This window comes from Schistocerca gregaria, chromosome 4 (assembly GCF_023897955.1).
Source record: "Schistocerca gregaria isolate iqSchGreg1 chromosome 4, iqSchGreg1.2, whole genome shotgun sequence".
Lineage (NCBI taxonomy): Eukaryota > Metazoa > Arthropoda > Insecta > Orthoptera > Acrididae > Schistocerca > Schistocerca gregaria.
The window spans coordinates 339585760-339610180 of record NC_064923.1 but is presented as its reverse complement, the minus strand read 5'-3'; the positions used below and the strand labels follow the sequence as shown (position 1 = coordinate 339610180).

The window sequence follows — 24421 nt, the reverse complement described above, 5'->3', positions numbered from 1 at the left end:
AAAAGACTGGATAGGTAACGGGGAAAGGAGTAGATCTCATAAAAGTCACCCAGAACCTCAAGTCACCAGAGACTTACTGGATGAAAGAGAAGGAAAACTCTTATCATGTGTGCAACACAGAGGTAGTTTATTGTTAACACAGTATACAGATTAGGTTCCTATGATGTCTTAGTCTCACGTTAGTGTACAACTTTACTGATTCCACATTGCTGAAGATTTTTGTTCTGGATGGCATTTTGTTGTTTGTTGTTGTTGTTGTTGTTGTTGTTGTTGTCTTCAGTCCAGAAACTGGTTTGATGCGGCTGTCCATGCTACTCTATCCTGGACAAGCTTCTCCACCTCCCAGTACCTACTGCAACCTACATCTTTCTGAATCTGCTTAGTGTATTCATTTATTGGTCTCAATCTACGATTTTTACCCTCCATGCTGCCCTCCAATACTAAATTGGTGATCTCTTCACGCCTCAGAACATGTCCTACCAACCGACCCGTTCTTCTAGTCAAGTTGTGCCACAAATTTCTCTTCTCCCCAATTCTATTCAATACCTCCTCATTAGTTATGTGATCTACCCATCTAATCTTCAGCATTCTTCTGAAGTACCACATTTCAAAAGCTTCTATTCCCTTCTTGTCTAAACTATTTATCATCCATGTTTCACTTCCATACTTGGCTACACTCCATTAAAATACTTTCAAAAACCACTTCCTGACACTTAAATCTACACTTGAAGTTAACAAATTTCCCTTCTTCAGAAAAGCTTTCCTTGCCATTGCCAGTCTACATTTTATATCCTCTCTACTTCGACCATCATCAGTGATTTTGCTCCCCAAATAGCAAAACTCATTTACTACTTTAACACTTACAGCACGGTGCCCATACGCCATACAGTCGCGGCCGCACTGACATTGGCGCCGGCGCCCGTGTACCATACAGACGAGCTTTTATTTGGCTCTGTAAGCGCACTTAACGGGTCTCCAAAAAAGTTTCGTCAACTAATATGGAGGTAGTTCATTCTTCTTCCGCAAGAGGCCAGCACTTATCGGCTATCTCATTCTGGGAGCGGTTGTGTGCACTGCAAAGACGAAGTTATCTGCAGTTCATTCTCAGGTGTTTACAATCATGAAAATGGCACGCAGCGAGTTGACGGAGGCCGAGATCTTAGATATTCTTTATGGAGATGCAGGATCTGAAATTGACGGTTCTGACAAAGAGGATTCGTACTCTCCAGACGAAAATAGAAGTGATGATTCAGGTATGGATATATCTCAATTGTTTATACAGTGAAGAGATTCATTACCGCATTTTGTATTGTGAGTAGTGTTCATTACTTCACTTGCATTTAGTACTTCTTAGTACTAATCTTAGCATTATTTTTTTTCTATGCATACAGTGGTACAGACCATCAGACCAGATCTGTGGTACCTGGTCATGTGTGCCTCACTGAGCATGAAGAGCAAGATTGGTCGGAACTAGACGATCAGCCAGTACTGCCGGATTTCCAGGAAGTAGTCGGCGTAACATCACATTTTTCAGATGCCATTGAGGAGCTTCAATATTTTAGTTATTTCTTTGATGACAACATTATTCGGCTCATCAAAAGTGAAACGAATTGGAACGCTGGTAACGTTAGTACGGCAATGAAATGCAAAGGTAGCCTGAAAATAAACACTGTTTGGCATAAGTGGTCTGCAGTGAAATTGCAAAAGATTTACTGGTTTTTCAGGATTATTATGCATACGTGTGTCGTCAAATTGCCAAAAATCAGTGATTATTGGTCAACAGACCCGTTTTTGCAGACAGGATTTGCGAGTAAATTGTTGAGTCGCGACCGATTTTGCGCTATATTGTCAATGTTACACTTTAATGACAATGCTAAGTTTCCAGGTTTCAATGCTACGTTCATTAGCAGAGGCAAAGAAAAGCACGACCCACTTCACAAAGTGAGGTCTTTTTTTTTATTTCTTTGTGAATAAAAGCAAAAGTAGTTTTCATCCAGGCATGAATCTGACAACAGGTGAGGCAATATGTCCCTTTCGTGGTAGAATAGGCTTCAGAGTATACATGAAAAACAAACCCAATAAATATGGAATAAAATTGTATGCTCTCTGTGATTCATCAATTAGTTATATGCTAAACTGTGATGTATATACAGGTTCTGCAGGGAATGTTGCCAATAGTATACAGGACCTTGTAAAAAGGTTGTGTTCACAGTACTTTGACAAAGGACATTGCATTTATATGGATAGGTACTACACCAGTCCATCTCTTTTGGACTTGTGGGAAAATAAAACTCTTTGAGTAGGAACTGTAATGAAACACAAGAAAGATTTGCCACGAATATTCAAAACGCTAAAACTAAAAAAATCAGATAGTTTTCAAAGAAAGCACCATCTCTTGGCAGTGAAGTGGAAGTCAAAATGAGACTTTTTTGTCTTTCCACAAAGCATTAAGCCTACCAGCACTAGTATTCAAGTAAGGGCCAAAGGTGGAAACTGTAAAGCCAGACGCCGGCCGCAGTGGTCTAGCAGTTCTAGGCGCTCAGTCCGGAACCGCGCGACTGCTACGGTCACAAGTCTCGGGCATGGATGTGTGTGATGTCCTTAGGTTAGTTAGGTTTAAGTAGTTCTAAGTTCTAGGGGACTGATGACCACAGATGTTAAGTCCCATAGTGCTCAGAGCCATTTGAACCATTTTGTACAGCCAGACGCTATTATTGATTACAATAAGAATAAAGCTGGAGTTGAGAGAGCAGATCAGTTCTCCAGCTATTATCCGTTTGCCCGAAAAACTTTGAAGTGGTGGAAAAAGCTGTTTTTCCACTTGTTTAACATGTCAACTGTCAACAGTTTTATTTTATATAAAGAGAAGACTAGGAAGAATGTATCCCTAGTAGACTTAATTCCCAAAGTGGGGAAGAAATTGGCTGAGAAGAGCAGAAGTATTTTTCAGCAACAAGCTGCTTCATCCTCACAAATTTGCAAGGCACTGTCCACAGAAGGTCCCACCCATTGCAAACAAGGTAAATACTATTAGGTATTGCAAAGTATGTTCAGACAGGGGGAAGAAAGAGACGGTAAGCGCATCAGGAAGGAAAGTAGATGGTGGTGCAAGGACTGTGGCGTTGGCCTCTGCGTCCCACAGTGTTTCCAGGATTTTCACACAAAGGCTACTACATCTGAACTATTAAAATACTCTGGTTTACAGATACCTGGAGTTAGACATTCCAGTGATTTTTTTTAAAATTTAGATACAGTAGAATGGCATTACTCAAGAGAGAGATCACATAAAACTCTTTTGTCCACGACATTTTTGTTTTCTTTATTTAATTATAACACCCATTTGTATTTTATATTGTAAGATAAACTCATTCATGTAAAGCTCTTACTGTCTTCCTTTTAAATGATGTAAGAACCATATTCCTAACATTTTTCTGTTCTTTGCAATCTAATTTCAAACATCCATTATATATGCCAGTTCACAGCCAAGTGCCGGGTGTAAAGAGGGCAGTGTTGAAAGTGTGAAGTGTCTCATTTCCTAATCTAATTCCCACAGCATCACCGACTTAATTTGACTACATTCCATTATCCTCATTTTGCTTTTGTTGATGTTTATCTTATATCCTCCTTTCAAGACACTGTCCGTTCCGTTCAACTGCTCTTCCAAGTCCTTTGCTCGCTCTGACAGAATTATAATGTCATCAGCAAACCTCAAAGTTTTTATTTCTTCTCCACGGGTTTTAATACCAACTCTGGATTTTTCTTTTGTTTCCTTTACTGCTTGCTCAATATACAGATTGAATAACATCACAGATAGGCTATAACCTTGTCTCATTCCCTTCCTAACCACTGCTTCCCTTTAATTAATTAATGAGTATTGAGCCTTCTGCATGTAATTACTGTCCAGCCTATCTGTCTTTGTAAAAACCTTGGCAAATCATACTTTAGCAGTGTGATACACAAACGAAGTACAACTGTTGTTAATTTTCTTATTCAAGTATGTATTTTAGTTATTTTTATTTTACGCATCTAGTTTTGTAGGATCAAATTGAGTAGCAAATCTCCAAGGTCATGGAATGTGTCAGTACATGAAATTACGACATTAAAGTAATAACAGATAAAATAAAATGTTTATGAAGAAAAAACCAAGTCACAAGTTTATCTAAACACAATCAACAATATAATGCAGGGATCAGCTTAATTCTTCAAGGAATGCCTTGACAATAGAACGAGTGACCCATGCAGAAACTCTTCAGTTTTGAGTTGAGAGCGTGTAGATTACTGCTAAGATTTTTCAATTCTTGTGGTAGCTTATTGAAAATGGATGCAGCAGTATACTGCACACCCTTCTGCACAAGAGTCAAGGAAGCGCGACCCAAATGCAGATTAAATTTGTGCCTAGTATATACTGAATGAAAGTTTCTAATTCTTGGGAATAAGCTGATATTGTTAACAAGAGACAACAGTAAAGAATATATATATATATATATATATATTGAGATGGCATTGTCAGAACACCCAAATTAATGAACAGTGATATACAAGAGGTTTGTGAACTTACGCCACTTATCTTTTGAGACTGGGAAGAATTACCCCAGAATATAATACCATATGTCATCATCAAATTCAAATAAGTAAAGCGACTATTTGTCACGTTGAACTAATACTTCAGATACCATTTGAATACTAAAAATGGTAGCATTAAGTCTTTGAACAAGATCCAGAATGTGGGCTTTCACAGAAGTTTACTATCTATCTGAACACCTACTAATTTCAACTGCTAAGTTTCACTTATCATACGCCCATTCTGTGAAATTAAAATGTCAAGTTTTGCTGAAGTGTGTGTTAGAAACTGTAAAAACTGAGTATTACTGTGATTTAGAGTTAGCTTATTTTCTACAAGCTATGAACTTCTGTCATGAACTGCAGCACTTGAAACAGTGCCAATGTTACACACAACAACCTTTACTGCCAACCTCGTGTCATCAGCACATACGAATATTTTAGAACCACCCGTAATACTAGAGGGCATATCATTTATATAAATAAGAAACAAGAGGTGCCGCAGCCGCAGCCGCCGCCGCCGCCGCCGCCGCCCCCCCCCCCCCCCCCCCCCAGCACTGATATCTCTGGCACACCGCCCCCCCCCATTTGACCATACCCCCCCTCAGACCCCATATCACAGCCATTCTCAACACTGGATAAAGACCTTTTGCTGTCTCTTGCTAAAGTAAGAGGTGAACCAATTGTGAGTTACTCCACATATTCCATAATGGTCCAACTTCTGGAGCAATATTTTGTGATCAACACAATCAAATGCCTTAGTTAAATCAAAAAAGATGACTAGCATTCAAAACCTTTTGTTTAATCCATCCAGTACCTCACAGAGAAAAGAGAATAAAGCATTTTTAATTGCTAAACCACTTCTAAAACCGAACTGTACATTTGATGGCAACTTATGATAAATAAAATGATCAATTATCCTTACATACACAGCCTTTTCAATAACATTAGCAAATACTAATAGCATAGAAATAGATCTAAATTGTCTACATTATCCCTTTCTCCATTTTTATAAAGCAGCTTTACTACTGAGTGCTTTAATCATTCAGGAAACCGGCCATTCTTCAAAGAAAAATTACAAATATGGCTACGTATAGGACTAACATGTGGAACACAGTACTTTAATATTCTGCTAGGCACTCCATCATATCCATGAGAGTCCTTAGTCTTCAGTGCTTTAATTATTGACCCAATCTCCCCCTTGTCAGTATCACAGAGGAGTATTTCAGTCATCTATCGCAGAAAGACATTTTCCAAGAGATTTATATGATTCCCTGTAGAAACTACGATTTTATTTAATTCAGCAGCAGCAATGCTCAGAAAGTGATTTTAAATATTGTACATATATCTATCTATCTATCTATCTATCTATCTATCTATCTATCTATCAGCAACAGAAATATTTTTACTACAAACTGACTTTATATCATCAACCTTGTGCTGCTGATCAGACACTTCCTGGCCATATGGTTTTAATTTTACACTGTGAATTAGCTGTTCCACCCTTTCCCTTCCTATTAACATTTTTAAGTAACTTACAATACAGTTTGAAATGGGCTATGATAGCTTCTAACATTTTGATACAAATCCCACTTTGTTCTATATGATATTCTTATCCCACTAGTCACCCACCCAGGCTGCCTTTTACTGCTAATACCCTGTTTAGAATGTTCTAATAGAAAGCAGCTTTCAAAGAGCATGAGAAATGTGTTAAGGAAAGAATTAATTTGTTACCTATTGTAGTGCCCCCAGAATTTTACAAAAGTCTGGAGACACTCGAGTTCCAGCCGTTTTGAAAACGCATTATTTTAAAGCAGGGCATAAGGATGAGCCTGGGATACTGCACCCATTTATTGTTTGTGCAGGCGAAACTGGAAGGGAGATAATTCGTCGGCACTGGCAAGTGTTCAGCGCGACCTGCCAAGAATAAGCAAATACAGCCCGGAAGCTCCGTGGCTGGATGCAAAGTGTAATGTAGCATTGTATTGTTAAAAAATAAATGGAGAGACTCGAAATAGTGACTGTTTATTAGACGTTGAACTGCTGCTGAGAGTACATGGACTGGACGTGGATAGTCGACCACGATAAAAGATTACGTATTAATTGTGCTCAAAAATGTGTAATTAACTGATTCTGGGTCCTGGTAATGTATGGGCTTATGTCATAAAGTTTAGTTGTTTTGTTGTACAAAGTGGAAGTAAATATGTTCTGGTGCATTGAATGATATTCCAAGAGTTGCATATTTTTTAAATAAGGAGAGGGAGAGAGAGAGAGAGAGAGAGAGAGAGAGAGAGTGAGTGAGAATTTCCCGTTCCTAGCAGTGAAATCTTCGGAGAAGTGTCTGGTGCTAGCCGAAGACATTGACGCTGCAAGAAAGCAGAACCAGCATTCTTCAACAAGTAAGTCCACGAAAACACTTAAGCTGTATAGAGAGAGCTTAACATTACGCCGGGCCACTGCACTACATTATCAGCACTATGAACATCCTGCCACTTTTGTTCCTCAATGAGGTTTAAAAAACTATTGCCATTGGATTAGTTTTTCGACATACCATGTAATTTTGAGTACCAAAACCTTTCAGTGCAAAAATTTGTGCATCATGGTCTGAAAGGCCATTCACCTTTTTAATAAGAGAATGCCAATGTAGTAATGAAGAATCAGTAAAAATATTATTATGGCTGTGTTACTGTTCCCCTGCACCCTGGTTGGAAAAACACAGGCAGCATTAGATCATATGAATTTAGGAGATGTCCCAGCATCCTTTTTCTAACACAATCACATACAAAATTAATACTGAAGTCACCACATATAACTAACTACTGGTACGTACGTCCTATAAAATGAACCAAAAACTCTCTCTAGCTTGAGTAAAAATGCTCTGAAGTCACGAGTTTGGGGATCTATAAACAACAACAATTAGAAGTTTAGTTTCTCTAAATTCAACTGCCCCTGCACAACGTTCAAATACTTGTTCAGTGCACTGCCTTGATACATCTATGAAATACTGTTTTTTATTTACATGGCCACTCCACAAAGAACTGCTCGAAAAACAGCCAGCTAATCTGTATCCTGGTAAAGAAAAGCCTCTATTACTACTACTACTACTACTACTACTACTACGTGATCAGGCCCAGTGGACCACATGCATCTACAAGTTTCCTCCTCCACTGTATTCTGTCCATTGCTGCTATCCACCATCCGTCGACATCTATTGACAGTTGGTTTAAATCTTCATGGAGTCCATCCCTCCAACGCTTCTTGGGTCTCCCTGGCAGTCTCTTTCCTGTAGGTGTGAAATCCAGGAGCTTCTGAGGCCATCTGTGATCCTCTATCCGGGCCACATGCCCAGCCCACGGCATTCATTTGGCTCTGACAGTTCCTGCTATGTTGGGCTGTTGGTATAGTTCCTCAAGCTTTTGGTTGTATCTGATCCTCCATTCCCCTGTATCTGCATCCAGAACTGGACCAAGATCTTCTGAGGCACTTTTCTCTCAAAAACAAGGAGCTTATGGAAGTCTTGTTTCCAGATACTTCATGTCTCACAGCCATATAGAACAGCAGGCAGGATCAGGGTTTTGTACAGTCGGATCTTTAACTGATGGAGAGAGATCTGGACTGAAGCAGTATGCTAGGATGTGGTAAGATCGGTTTCCTGCTTGTATTCTGGCACTGATCTCTGCTTCACATGACGAGTTCTCAGTGAAAAGTGCCCCTAGGTATTTGAATTCATGTACTCTCTTGTAGGACTGGTCCCCAACCTGCAGCGACTGTAAATGATCACCAGTCTGACAATGACCACACGTCATAACGAGGGACTATCTTGGCTTCGTTTATGTTTAGCCCAAATTTGCTGGCAGCCTCCTTTAGTGCTTTGGTCATTTGCTCCAACTCTGAATTGTCAAATTATTTAAGTGGTGCTCCAATATACCAATTATTGGAGAGTCAGCATCTATAAGCAGTTCACTAACTTTATCTCTAATACCTCTTACATTTTGATGAAATGTGCTAATTCCTTCTCTACTTACCTCCTCTGAGTGTGATTCCTTTGTTAGAGGGACTTCCTTTAAGCAGGAATACCCATCAGCTGACTAAATTTAATAAATGACTTCAACACATAAACAACTTTAAAAAAGACTGTGGGTGAAAGCTTCCCGAAGTTTAGTAAACCAAACTGATTTTGTTGTAATTTACATTACTTCCAGTTTGTAATGTCAATGATAAGCAGCACAAAGTGTGCAAAGCAGTGAAGCAGAATATTAGCACAATGAGAGTTAAAAAATGGTGAAGGTGCTAAATATCTGGGTATTTGGGGAAATGTATATCATGATTTGTTTTCTGTCAGCACAGAGAACACACAGCATATCACAGTACTCACAAATGGAATGTCACATGCATTTGTCAGTAGTTTTAAAGTATGCTGCAATGGAAATAGAAGATGTCAAACTGTTAGATTACAGTCTTTACTAATGAAGGAAAACTATCAGTCCCCTGCCCTGCAAGTGAGTAGTTGCCTTTTCTCATATTTGTTGTTTCCATACTAGAATCTCCATTTTTGTAATTTTTGTCATGTATGATGCCAGATGAGTGGACCCAAGGAATGTAACAGCAGTAATGGTTTGGTTGATTTAAGGTAAGATTCTTACTGTAACACAGTGTGTGACACTTGTGAATGCAGTTCTACACCTGAAAACTTCACTGCAATTACCATCATTTGTACATAATAGATTACTTTTATTTGCATATTTTCCACACAGAAATCACAAAAACCCAGCTGATGTTATGAAAACATTAAGAAATTTTCCATAATGCAAGTGCTGTATGTTGCAAGTGAATATCTTAATTAATATTACTAAAAGAAAATTTTTAAATTGATGAATAATCAGATGATTATTACATAGAAAGCTTCATAATGGTATAATTAAATCCAAAAAGCATACTATAGTACCACAAAATTTGCATGACTCAAAGTATATATTATCTGCATTTTTACAAGTTTTTTTTTTAAGAATATTATATAAATATGTACTATCATTAACTCCACTGACAGCGAGCTGCTGAATTTTTGAACAAATTTATCTCAGACTTGTAGACAAAGCATTAAAAAACATTTGTGTAATATTCCATGGGCACATGGAGGAACATAGACATATTAAAACTGAAATAAGAAGAATTAATGTTCACATCAATACTTATTTTATATTTAACACATTTTTGGCTTTCTAGGTCAGCCTTAGACAACTTAAGACTAAACAGACAGTCGATAAAACATCAAAAGAGAGCTTGTATCTGGACAAATATTGTTATTTTCAAAGATATGTGACACTTTTATGGCTATATACCTACATGAAAAACACATATTGCAATATCTCAATTTGATATTGGTGCAAAATAATGAATATTCTGTAATGATTTGCTGAATGTATTCGACACTAAAGATGTGAGTATAAATCCCTGAACCCCCTGAGTGACCGTTATACAGATGCTGATTAAAGTCTCTCAACTATACACAAACTGATACACTGTCCTTAAGCATATTGAAGTAGACACAAAGAAGCTCTGGACAAATCAACCTTATATTAACTTCAAAGATTAATAGTATAATAATATAAAGATCAAAATAGTACACCAGGTGAGTATTGGCACAGGCTACTACATTATATGGACAAAATTACAGGCGAAAGTAAGGAACAGCCAAAATGGGGGAGGGTTCCCACCCTCCCCCATTTTGGCTGTTCCTTACAGGGGATCAGAGGGCAGAGAGGAGGAAGGAGTCAATGCAATGTGGGGAGTGGGGAACACAAACAATATCTTACGGTGAAAAAGTATGTTAACTGGCTGCTGCTATTTTAGTATGGGCCCTACACATGTACAAATTTATAATCAGCCTTCCAATAAATTGGATGTGTGCAGGGACTTCCCAACCAATATTTCTTGTCAGGCAGTCAGTTGGGTCTGATCGTCTAATATCCAACACACACCTCCCTCCGACCACCACTACTTCACTCAACAAATTGTGCCATGTGTAACGCTGTCCGACCAACTTCCTGAAACGATCATTTGCAGTTTGTGTGCATGAACAGGTATGCTTTTTAAAATGGCTAATGTGGCAGATAGTAAGGAAGATAAAGGCTTTATGAGATAATTTATAGAGAGATGCCTTCTGCTTCATTGCTATTATTTATTATGACTATTTATGCTACAAATGACAATAATATTGTTTACCTGAATATTATTCATTTCAGTTTGGTATTTATTTTAATTTGTCTTGATATATTTCCTCAGGCAACTATAAATCATGTTGCAGGTCTTAGGAATCATTCTGGACAATAATTGTGGAGAAACAACAGCAGTGAATCTGAGATTCTTTAACTTCTTCCAGAGGCTAGAAACCACAATGTTTCTAACAGCCTCTCCTTGCAGCTTACAGTCTCTCTTGTAACTGTTCTTTTTCGTTAAAAATGTTTTCATGACATTCAGCAGCTCCACAAAGCATTTTCATCCATTCTTAGGTAATCATGAAAATAATAAAGCTCACAGTTCCGTAAGTAAAGAGCATGGGTAAATTTCTTTCTTTGCATCAGTTACTTCTTTGCCCACAGCTTTCTCTCTGTTTTTCTTGGCTTTGTTACCTCTAAAACAGCCAAGCTAAATCTCAGTTTTTTTCTGTGTCAAAAAAGGTGGCATCACATCAAACAAAACCTCAATGAATTTACTATAAATAATTTACAACCACTGACTGGAACAGAGTGCCACTGCAATCACTTAGCATAGTATAGTATAGTATAGTATAGTATAGTATTGGGACGTGTGTAGCTTGTGCAGAAATTGGTTGGTTGGTTGGTTGGTTGGTTGGTTGGTTGGTTGGTTGGACAATAAATTGGTGTGTATGCCCTTTAGTATTAGGTGAAGCTTCTGTGGTTGGTGTATACTGAGAGCCAGAATTTCAAGTAATGTTGTAATGCCAGTTTTCCTCCTTTAATTCCAAAGAACCACTTTTTTTCTATATTTAAATTCACATCCTTGAAAAGTAAGTTCACAGTGGAGTTGGAAGGACACTCATTAAACTTCTTAGACCTTACCATGACATTAGCAAGCTAAAACATTTGAGGCACACAGCAAAACGTAACTTCTACAGACAAGTAATACCTGCCAACTTTCAGCATCCTGTAACACAAAAATATGCAGCCTCCCACTTAATGGTGCACTGTGAGAGCTACATGTAGGCCAAGAGATCTCCAGGCTGAGCATTCCATGTGCTTAAATGTGCCAAGTTGCAATAGCTCTGTCAGATCTCCAGGGCTAGTTAGAGTGGTAGAATGCCGTGTCTTTTACATGCACCACGCATAGGGTGCCCACGAGTTTGAGTGAGCTGAGGATACCAGCACAAGTGAGATGCATGTTTGAATCACATAAGACCAAGAGGGTCATACTCTTCAGAAGTGTCCCGCATTAAACTGCTTGACATATTAGTCACTTCAGACATGTTTAGGATAAGGGGATGCTTCTTTTAAAATGTGATATGAAACGGTTTAGTCTCTTTCACAAACAGTGGCTCATTGTGCTGCTTTGAACTCAAACCAGCACATTTGTTAGATGCCTCCAAAGCAAGTTTTTTTTTCTTTTTTTTCTTTTTCTTTTTTTTTTCCAAAAGGATTTTCAAAGGGACTTCATCTCCTCAAATACTCGAAATGAATGCACGATTTTGCCACCTGTGGGGAACTGGGTGTGTCAGTCACCCAAAATATTGTATGCTATTTGTTAAACACTGCATAAAAGACAAGCGCCAAAGAGGCATCCTGTCTTGCAACACTTTCAAAAGAACTACTGTACATATTACATTAAATGTACATGCATGTCCGAAGGAACTTTGGATCGTAATTTGGAACAACAGAGGCACTGCAAAATCATATTTATCCACCGACAGTGGGCAAGCGACTTTCAAGTAAAATGTATCAGCTGTATGGAAATATACATAATGGATGTATGAGTACACGCTGTAGGCACATGGTTGACAACATATGAAACTTTGGGCCTGCCTGTGAGTCATGTATGGATAGCTAAATGGTATGCCAACCACTTGCGATAAGCAGGAAATCCGGGTTTGGGTTCCAGTCCAGCACAAATTTTCATTGTCGTAATTCAAGTCTACAGCAGATGGTCATCCATTTTGAATACATTTAATGCATTTCACAATCGCTGTAGTAACTATAGTACCTGTTCCTTTGCAGTGTCCAAAGGAACTCTGCATAGTAATTCAGAATAATGCAGACACTATAATATCGTATTGTACGTATTGTCAGCACTGCTTGAGGCTGACTACCCTTATCAGGGTAAGTAATGTAGGAACACAGAGTATTAGATTTGCTGTTCCTTTTCTTTTTTCTTTTTCTTTTAATTAACTGTCTTATTACATCAAAATATGAATAGCAGTGTCTATCAGTGACATGTGGAAAACATCTGTGTATTTAATTCAATGACAAAATTAGTACATGGTAATAGAATAATTCAAGATAAAGACAGAGCTCACTTTGTAAATATACAGTGTTTGATATTATTAAAATCAGCATTTAAGTGTAACTTAGGAAATAACTTCTGTTTGCTTATAGTTGTTAAGGCTGGCCAAATGGTTCACAATCATACGTAATTGTATCTTATTTCATAGCACAATGACGAAATAACATTCAGGGAGGCAGTCAGCCAATAGCAACAGACTGAAGAATGTAGAGGGGATGTGAAGAGTTTAGCTAGAAATGGATATGAGACATTTCCTTTAAATGGATTAGGGAATTCGGTCGGGGCTCAAGAAGGAAAAGGGATATCAGTCTTAGGAGGAGCTATGTTTTCTGAAATGTGTAAATCTCCAAATTTTGCTTTTTGTCGAGAATATACCGCGTTTTAGAAGATTTTTGTGTGGATGAACTTTAAGAGTTTTGAGCATTCAATAGGTTTATCTCTTTTGGATTACTTTGGCCAGTAACATCACATCTAAGCCAAAAAAATCGTGTTAGTGTGGCCGGGCTCAGGAACATTAGAATAGTTTTTTCCAAACTATTAAGTAAGAGTTTGTGTCTGCCTGGTAAACTGACTACAGCAGAAGTGACAGATAAGAAGTATCATTGGTAAACAGTTGTTATTAAATAAACAAAGTTCATTATGTCATCTAGTTTCATTTGTAAAATCCAACTCCAGCAACACAGATTTTATTAGAGTGCCGGTAGCTGGTCAGTTAGGACATTATAAACTTGGGATTATTTTAAAGAGAACTATTTCATAGCAGTGTACAACTGACCAATACAAAGTCTGATGAACCAAAATTATGATAAAATCCGATTGTAAATTTATGTTCCCTCACTAGGAAAAATTTTAGTCCGCAAAAGGGAGTCATGGCTCGCAACTGCCTGCTATCTATCCCACAAACCAAATCAAATTTTGAAATTACTTAAAAATAATTACAGAAATTGCATGCAGTAATGGTTCTAGCCCTATCCTGATTGATATCATACTTAGTAGGGGATAACATCACATCTGTATCCTCCTCAGAAGGCAGTAAATGATACTGACAGCAAATTGGCCCCAATTATATATAGTGGGAATTAGTGAAGTTCGGTGGCAGGAGGAACAAGACTTCTGGTCAGGTGATTACAGGGTTATAAACACAAAATCAAATAGGGGTAATGCAGGAGTAGGTTTAATAATGAATAGGAAAATAGGAATGCGGGTAAGCTACTACAAACAGCATAGTGAACGCATTATTGTGGCCAAGATAGATACGAAGCCCACACCTACTACAGTAGTACAAGTTTATATGCCAACTAGCTCTGCAGATGACGAAGAAATTGAAGAAATGTACGATGAAATAAAAGAAATTATTCAGATAGTGAAGGGAGATGAAAATTTAATAGTAATGGGTGACTGGAATTCGAGTGTAGGAAAAGGGAGAGAAGGAAACATAGTAGGTGAATATGGATTGGGGCTAAGAAATGAAAGAGGAAGCCGCCTAGTAGAATTTTGTACAGAGCACAACTTAGTCATAGGTAACACTTGGTTTAAGAATCATGAAAGAAGGTTGTATACGTGGAAGAACCCTGGAGATACTAAAAGGTATCAGATAGATTATATAATGGTAAGACAGAGATTTAGAAACCAGGTTTTAAATTGTAAGACATTTCCAGGGGCAGATGTGGACTCTGACCACAATCTATTGGTTATGACCTGTAGATTAAAACTGAAGAAACTGCAAAAATGTGGGAAATTAAGGAGATGGGACCTGGATAAACTGAAAGAACCAGAGGTTGTACAGAGTTTCAGGGAGAGCATAAGGGAACAATTGACAGGAATAGGGGAAAGAAATACAGTAGAAGAAGAATGGGTAGCTCTGAGGGATGAAGTAGTGAAGGCAGCAGAGGATAAAGTAGGTAAAAAGACGAGGGCTGCTAGAAATCCTTGCGTAACAGAAGAAATATTGAATTTAATTGATGAAAGGAGAAAATATAAAAATGCAGTAAATGAAGCAGGCAAAAAGGAATACAAACGTCTCAAAAATGAGATCGAGAGGAAGTGCAAAATGGCTAAACAGGGATGGCTACAGGATAAATGTAAGGATGTAGAGGCTTATCTCACTAGGGGTAGGATAAATACTGCCTACAGGAAAATTAAAGAGACCTTTGGAGAGAAGAGAACCACGTGTATGAATATCAAGAGCTCAGATGGCAACCCAGTTCTAAGCAAAGAAGGGAAGGCAGAAAGGTGGAAGGAGTATATAGAAGGTTTATACAAGGGTGATGTACTTGAGGACAATATTATGGAAATGGAAGAGGATGTAGATGAAGACGAAATGGGTGATACGATATTGCGTGAAGAGTTTGACAGAGCACTGAAAGACCTGAGTCGGAACAAGGCCCCCGGAGTAGACAACATTCCATTAGAACTACTGACGGCCTTGGGAGAGCCAGTCATGACAAAACTCTACCAGCTGGTGAGCAAGATGTATGAGACAGGCCAAATACCCTCAGACTTCAAGAAGAATATAATAATTCCAATCCCAAAGAAAGCAGGTGCTGACAGATGTGAAAATTACCGAACTATCAGTTTAATAAGTCACAGCTGCAAAATACTAACGCGAATTCTTTACAGACGAATGGAAAAACTGATAGATGCGGACCTCGGGGAGGATCAGTTTGGATTCCGTCGAAATGTTGGAACACGTGAGGCAATACTGACCTTACGACTTATCTTAGAAGAAAGATTAAGAAAAGGCAAACCTACGTTTCTAGCATTTGTAGACTTAGAGAAAGCTTTTGACAATGTTGACTGGAATACTCTTTTTCAAATTCTAAAGGTGGCAGGGGTAAAATACAGGGAGCGAAAGGCTATTTACAATTTGTACAGAAACCAGATGGCAGTCATAAGAGTCGAGGGGCATGAAAGGGAAGCAGTGGTTGGGAAAGGAGTGAGACAGGGTTGTAGCCTCTCCCCGATGTTATTCAATCTGTATATTGAGCAAGCAGTAAAGGAAACAAAAGAAAAATTTGGAGTAGGTATTAAAATTCATGGAGACGAAGTAAAAACTTTGAGGTTCGCCGATGACATTCTAATTCTGTCACAGACGGCAAAGGACTTGGAAGAGCAGTTGAACGGAATGGACAGTGTCTTGAAAGGAGGATATAAGATGAACATCAACAAAAGCAAAACGAGGATAATGGAATGTAGTCCAATTAAATCGGGTGATGCTGAGGGAATTAGATTAGGAAATGAGACACTTAAAGTAGTAAAGGAGTTTTGCTATTTGGGGAGCAAAATAACTGATGATGGTCGAAGTAGAGAGGATATAAAATGTAGACTGGCAATGGCAAGGAAAGCGTTTCTGAAGAAGAGAAATTTGTTAACATCGAATATAGATTTAAGTGTCAGGAAGTCATTTCTGAAAATATTTGTTTGGAGTGTAGCCATGTATGGAAGTGAAACATGGACGATAACTAGTTTGGACAAGAAGAGAATAGAAGCTGAAGATTAGATGGGTATATCACATAACTAATGAGGAAGTATTGAATAGGATTGGAGAGAAGAGAAGTTTGTGGCACAACTTAACCAGAAGAAGGGATCGGTTGGTAGGACATGTTCTGAGGCATCAAGAGATCACCAATTTGGTATTGGAGGGCAGCATGGAGAGTAAAAATCGTAAAGGGAGACCAAGAGATGAATACACTAAGCAGATTCAGAAGGATGTAGGTTGCAGTAGGTACTGGGAGATGATGAAGCTTGCACAGGATAGAGTAGCATGGAGAGCTGCATCAAACCAGTCTCAGGACTGAAGACCGCAACAACAACAGCACAATATGTTGTATGTCACTCAGTCAGTGGGTTTAGGGATTCACTCTCCATCTTTAGAGTCTAAACATTCTGCATATCATTACAAAATATTTCTTGTTTTGTACACATATCAAACTGAAATACTGCAATTTGTATTTTTTGTGTTGTGTTGGGGTATGAGATTTTCCAGGTGTCTTGTAGCCAAAATTTTTGGAAATATATCAATTCATTGACTGGATGTGAAATGTAATACTAATTTTGAATGTAAATCAACAAACTTTATTAGCAAAAGATCTTTTAATTTTTTTAATTATGAAAAATCTTCCAGAACTTAAGTTTAATTATTATTTCAAAAGCATTAATAAGGAGCAAGTCTTGTTGTGTATGTTCTATTACTCGTCTGAGGTATTCTACGTGGTCTCCATGCCATAACAAGAGCATTAAAGCTGTAGTTGGAATCATTATGTGCACAGTAATCGGATGTGGCAAAAAATCTTAATTGTGAACTGTGGCCAGAAGATTGTAACAATAATGTATATACTGATGTATTGATACTCTTGTTTTTAAAGGAAAGTTTTGGTGTTTGCTTCAGATGTGATGTAGCTAGATGATTAACCTTTAATCACATTTTGTAATTAAAGGCACAATAAAAGCCTTCCTATAAATCAGAGTTGATGAGCCCTGGTTTAGTGGAAGTTGAGCTCTTCTATAGCCATAAGAATTATCAATGGGTCGGGGGTTCAGAAACTTCTCAGAGCTGAAGACCAGCAATGAGATAATTTATACACTGACTGAACCCCCACAGTTGATATACTGCCACAAAATAGTCACGTATCTTTGAAAATAACAATATTCATCCAGATTCAAGCCCTCTCTGCTGCTGTGTGGACTGTGTTTAGTCTTAAGAAAGCCAAAAATTAGTTCACAATGAAATAAAAAATAAATATTATTGTGGACATTAATACTATTTATTTCAGTTTTAATATCTTAAGTCTTCGTTTTCAAACTGTGTTTACAACATACCTCTGTATTTCCCATCAGCTTAACACCTATGATGGTACTTTCAGTCAGCATGAGTGAACGAGGATTCACTTCAACTGATCCACGAGAACCTACAACCTGTAAGAGTTGCCTATTAGAAGGGTTGTTCCAAAAATGCTGGTAAGTTTTAAAAAAGAAAGACGTATTAACAACAACAAATACAATATTGAGAAATATTCCACAAGAAACTTAGTATATTTACACCACTATAACAAAAATTCACTGATTAAAATGGAAAGTGTTACATCATGAAGCACCAGATTGATATTTATTTCATTTGTGATGTTCATCACATAATGGGGATTAAAATATTAAACTTTCATTCTGCTCAAAGCTGAGGTCCCATCATCATCCTCGATCTGACTCTTCAAGGCCACGAATACACTTATTTGTTGTGGTACAGAAGCAAATAGCCTCCAAATATCATGCTGATAAATTTCTTCTCTGAAACAAATGCTTCATTCATTCAGACTGTTGGCTGGAGGCTGTTATGAAAGTACATGTCATACTATCATGTCCTAGATATGAAACTGAAAACGACAGTTATGGATCTTCAGTGTTGTCGTAACTGCCCTTTTCATCGCGTCTGCTGTGCAGCGAGCTACGTTAATTTAAGTATTAAGTGTATTTTTCTTACTTGTCACTTCTTCCATGTGTTTTTGCTTTTAGGAAGCTTTAATTGTCGAATGCTAGTAACAGTGTTCCATAGATTTCGTGTTTGTTTTGAATACAGTCAGAGAGAGTCCCTTTAGTCAGCCATAGTGCTAGTAGTGCTAGTATTTGTTTAGAATACAGTCCAGAGACAGGTAGTGCTATTTTAATTGTTTTCTACAAGAAGTGTCTAGTAACCACAGTTTAGTCAACTATCTGCTGCCTTTACTGAATTAGCAGTATAGTTAAAAATTGATTAGCTCTCTACAGTAAATTGATTTCTTAGGATGGATAGGCTGTGTGACTGCTATGTATGGATGCAGGAGGAGCTGGCCACTGTTCGCGAACAGCTGAACGTGTTGATGGCCACGGTCAGCCATCTTCAGGCTGCTGCCTCTGATTGTAGCGGCATTGGGGAGTCTGGTGCTTTGCATGGAACACCCCAGGTGTTACATGCTTCACCCACTATGCCTGCTGTCGATACATCTTCACGGGTACCACATGAGGCGGATGGTCAATGTGGAGGATGGCTGTGTGGCATCATCCGCTCTGCCTGTGAGTGGACATGTGGCCGCTCCTTCAGCAAGGTCCGAGCAGGCACATGGGGGGAGGAGTTTATTAGTGATTGGGAGCACCAAAGTTAGGCGGGTGATGGAACCCCTTAGGGAAGTAGCGTAAAGTTCGGGGAAGAAGGCCAATTCATTCTGTCTGCCTGCCGCGGGGGTCTCATCCGAGATGTGGAGGAGGCTCTGCCGGCGGTGATAGAGAGCACTGGGTGCACCCGACTGCAAATTGTTGCTCATGTCGGCACCAATGACTCCTGCCGTCTGGGTTCAGAGGTCATCCTCAGTTCATACAGGCTGTTAGCGGAGTTAGTGAAAGTGGAAAGCCTCGCTTGTGGGGTGGAATCTGAGCTAACTTTTTGTAGTATCGTTCCCAGAACCGATCGCGGTCCTCTGGTTTGGAGCCAAGTGGAAGGCTTAAACCAGAGGCTCAGATGATTCTGTGGAGATCTGGGGTGCAAATTTTTCGACCTCCGCTATCGGGTTGAGAAATGTAGGGTCCCCCTGAACAGGTCAGGCGTGCACTACACGCAGGAAGCGGCTACAAGGGTAGCGGAGTATATGTGGAGTGCACATTTGGGTTTTTTAAGTTAGAGAATTCCCTCCCTAGGCCCAACAAGATGCCTCCTGAGATGCGGCAAAGTAGGAGTAGGCAAAATGCGACACGGAATAACAGTATTAATCTGCTAATAGTAAACTGCAGGAGCGTCTATAGATAAGGTCCCAGAACTGCTCTCATTAATAAACGGTCACAATGCCCACATGGTACTAGGGACAGAAAGTTGGCTGAAACCAGATGTAAACAGTAATGAAATTCTAAACTAAGACTGGAATGTATACTGCAGAGACAGGCTGGACAGTGAAGGGGGAGGTGCGTTTATAGCGATAAGAAGTGAAATAGTATCGAAGGAAATTGACGGAGATCCAGAATGTGAAATAATTTGGGTGAAAGTCACGGTTAACGCAGGCTCAGGCATCGTAATTGGATGTCTCTATAGGCCCCTGGCTCAGCAGCTGTTGTGGCTGAGCACCTCAAGGATAATTTGGAAAATATTTCCAGTAGATTTCCCCACCATGTTTTGTATGATTCTGGGTGGAGATTTTAATTTACCGCATATGGACTGGGAGGATCAAACGTTCACAACGGGTGGCAGGGACAAAGAATCCAGTGAAATTTTTTTGAGTGCTTTATCTGAAAACTACCTTGAGCAGTTGAACAGAGAACCGACTCATGGCGATAACATATTAGACCTCCTCGTGACAAACAGACCCTAACTATTTGAAACAGTTAATGCAGAACAGGGAATCAGCGATCATAAAGTAGTTACTGCATCGATGATTTCAGCCGTGAATAGAAATATTAAAAAAGGTAGGAAGATTTTTCTGTTTAGCAAAAGTGACAAAAAACTGATTTCAGAGTACCTGACGGCTCAACACACAAGTTTTGTCTGAAGTATAGATAGTGTTGAGCATCAGTGGACAAAGTTCAAAACCATCGTACAATATGCGTTAGATGAGTATGTGCCAAGCAAGATCATAAGAGATGGAAAAGAGCCACCGTGGTACAACAACCGAGTTAGAAAACTGCTGCGGAAGCAAAGGGAACTTCACAGCAAACATAAACATAGCCAAAGCCTTGCAGACAAACAAAAATTACGCGAAGCGAAATGTAGTGTGAGGAGGGCTATGCGAGAGGCGTTCAATGAATTAGAAAACAAAGTTCTATGTACTGACTTGGCATAAAATACTAAGAAATTTTGGTCTTATGTCAAAGCGGTAGGTGGATCAAAACAAAATGTCCAGACACTCTGTGACCAAAATGGTACTGAAACAGAGGATGACAGACTAAAGGCTGAAATACTAAATGTCTTTTTCCAAAGCTGTTTCACAGAGGAAGACTGCACTGTAGTTCCTTCTCTCGATTGTCGCACAGATGACAAAATGGTAGATATCGAAATAGACGACAGAGGGATAGAGAAACAATTAAAATCGCTCAAAAGAGGAAAGGCCACTGGACCTGATGAGATACCAGTTCGATTTTACACAGAGTACACGAAGGAACTTGCCCCCCTTCTTGCAGCGGTGTGCCGTAGGTCTCTAGAAGAGTGTAGCATTCCAAAGGATTGGAAAAGGACACAGGTCATCCCCGTTTCCAAGAAGGGACGTTGAACAGATATGCAGACCTATAGACCTATATCTCTAGCGTCATCAGTTGTAGAATTTTGCAACACGTATTATTTTTGAGTATAATGACTTTTCTGGAGACTACAAATCTACTCTGTAGGAATTAGCATGGGATTCGTAAAAGACGATCGTGTAAAACCCAGCTCGCGCTATTCGTCCACGAGACTCAGAGGGCCATAGACACGGGTTCCCAGGTAGATGCCGTGTTTCTTGACTTCCGCAAGGCGTTCGATACAGTTCCCCACAGTCATTTAATGAACAAAGTAAGAGCATAAGAACTATCAGACCAATTGTGTGATTGGATTGAAGAGTTCCTAGATAACAGAACGCAGCATGTCATTCTCAATGGAGAGAAGTCTTCCGAAGTAAGAGTGATTTCAGGTGTGCCGCAGGGGAGTGTCGTAAGACTGTTGATATTCACAATATACATGTAGACCTTGTGGATGACATCGGAAGTTCACTGAGGCTTTTTGCGGATGATGCTGTGGTATATCGAGAGGTTGTAACAATGGAAAATTGTACTGAAATGCAGGGGGATCTGCAGAGAATTGACGCATGGTGCAGGGAATGGCAATTGAATCTCAATGTAGACAAGTGTAATGTGCTGCGAACACATAGAAAGAAAGATCCCTTATCATTTAGCTACTGGAAGCAGTTAATTCCATAAATTATCTGGGAGTAGGCATTAGGAGTGATTTAAATGGAATGATCATATAAAGTTGATCGTCGGTAAGGCAGATGCCAGACTGAGATTCATTGGAAGAATCCTAAGGAAATGCAATCCGAAAACAAAGGAAGTAGGTTACAGTACGCTTGTTTGCCCACTGCTTGAATACTGCTCAGCAGTGTGGGACCCGTACCAAATAGGGTTGGTAGGAGAGAGAGAGAGAAGATCCAACAGAGAGCAGCGTGCTTCATTACAGGATCATTTAGTACTCGCGAAAGCGTTACGGAGATAATAGATAAACTCCAGTGCAAGACTCTGCAGGAGAGATGCTCAGTAGCTCGGGACGGGCTTTTGTGTAAGTTTCGAGAACATACCTTCACCGAGGAGTCAACCAGTATATTGCTCTCTCCTATGTTTGGATTCCGTAGAAATGTTGGAACACGTGAGGCATTATTGTCCCTACGACTTATCTTAGAAGCTAGATTAAGGAAGGGCAAACCTATGTTTCTAGCATTTGTAGACTTAGAGAAAGCTTTTGACAATGTTGATTGGAACACTCTCTTTCAAATTCTGAAGGTAGCAGGGGTAAAATACAGGGAGCGAAAGGCTATTTACAATTTGTACAGAAACCAGATGGCAGTTATAAGAGTCGAGGGGTGTGGAAGAGAAGCAGTGGTTGGATAGAGAGTGAGACATGGTTGTAGCCTTTCCCCGATGTTATTCAATCTGTATATTGAGCAAGCAGTAAAGGAAACAAAAGAAATGTACGGAGTAGGTATTAAAATCCATGGAGAAGACATAAAAATTTTGAGGTTCACCGATGACATTGTAATTCTGTCAGAGACAGCAAAGGACTTGGAAGTGCACTTGAACGGAATGGATAGTGTCTTGAAAGGAGGATATAAGATGAACATCAACAAAAGCAAAACGAGGATAATGGAATGTAGTCGAATAAAGTCGGATGATGCTGAGGGAATTAGATTAGGAAATGAGAGAATTAAAGTAGTAAAGGAGTTTTGCTATTTCGGGAGCAAAATAACTGATGATGGCTGAAGTAGGGGGGATATAAAATGTAGACTGGCAATGGCAAGAAATGATTTCTGAAGAAGAAAAATTTGTTAACATCGAGTATAGATTTAAATGTCAGGAAGTCGTTTGTAAAGTATTTGCATGGAGTGTAACCATGTATGGAAGTGAAACATGGACGATAAATAGTTTAGACACGAAGAGAATAGAAGCTTTCGAAATGTGGTGCTACAGAAGAATGCAGAAGATTAGATGGGTAGATAACATAACTAATGAGGAGGTATAGAATAGAACTGAGGAGAAGAGGAGCTTGTGGCACAACTTGACTAGAAGAAGGGATCGGTTGGTAGGACATGTTCTAAGACATCGAGGGATCACCAATGTAGTATGGGAGGGCAGTGCGAAGGGTAAAAATCGTAGAGGGAGACCAAGAGATGAATACACTAAGCAGATTCAGAAGGATGGAGGGTGCAGTAAGTACTGGGACATGAGGAAGCTTGCACAGGATAGAGTAGCATGGAGAGCTGCATCAAACCAGTCTCAGGACTGAAGACCACAATGACAACTTGTGCAAAAATGACCATTGCTAAACTGCAACCAGCAACAAACTTTATTGCCCGGTTACTGAACTTGATGCACACCCCAGCAGCCATAACCAGTATAAAATATACTTACGTATTAACCCTACCTGCATCCTTCTCCCTCTGCCCCATTCTGTGGAACTGGCATCATCATCTCTGAACTTAACTACTGAACTATTTTTATCACTTTTCTTCATCAGGTCCTGATGGAATCCCAATCAGATTCTAAACAGAATTTGCAGCTGAGTTGGCCCCTCTTTCAATGATAATATACTGTAGATCCCTCAAACAAAAACTGTGCCTAGTAGTTGGAAGAAAGTGCAGGTCACACCCACCTATAAGAAGTTAACCACAAAACTATCATCTAACACCATCAACATCCATCAGTTGCAGAATCTTAGAACATATTTCAAGTTCAAACATAATGAGGTATCTCAAATAAAATGATACCTAAGCAAATCAGCATTCATCACATGAAACCCATCACGTGCTTTTCTCATGTGACAGCCAAAAAGCCATGGATCAAGGCAATCAGATAACGCAGTATTTCTTGACTTACAAAAGCATTTGACTCCATACTACACCAGCACTTATTAATGATACTACAATAATAATGTGTAGTAAAACAAAGTGTACAATGCGATTGAGGATTTCTGGTAAGGAGGACGTAGCATGTTAGTTTGAATGGAGATTCATTGACAGCCATAGAAGTAATATCAGGTATGGCCCAGCAGATTGTGTTAGAACCCTTGATGCTCATTATTTTATATTAATGACATGGTAAACATTAATTAACCCTTTGAATGGTGTGGGAAAGTTAACTCGTCATGCTCCACTGC

General features: G+C 39.1%; 1 protein-coding gene across 4 annotated transcripts in view; it reads right to left on the bottom strand.

The window, feature by feature from the left end:
- Positions 1-24421, bottom strand: part of LOC126268082 (zeta-crystallin-like) — a 147086-nt gene that overhangs the window by 5149 nt on the left and 117516 nt on the right. For 2 of the 4 annotated variants that reach the window (XM_049973566.1, XM_049973565.1), the window contains exon 7: positions 17893-17988. The exons of the other annotated variants lie outside the window; for them this stretch is intronic. In XM_049973566.1, coding sequence (XP_049829523.1) covers positions 17893-17988 — 96 coding nt within the window. The remainder of the gene's footprint in view (positions 1-17892; positions 17989-24421) is intronic. 4 annotated transcript variants of the gene reach the window in all.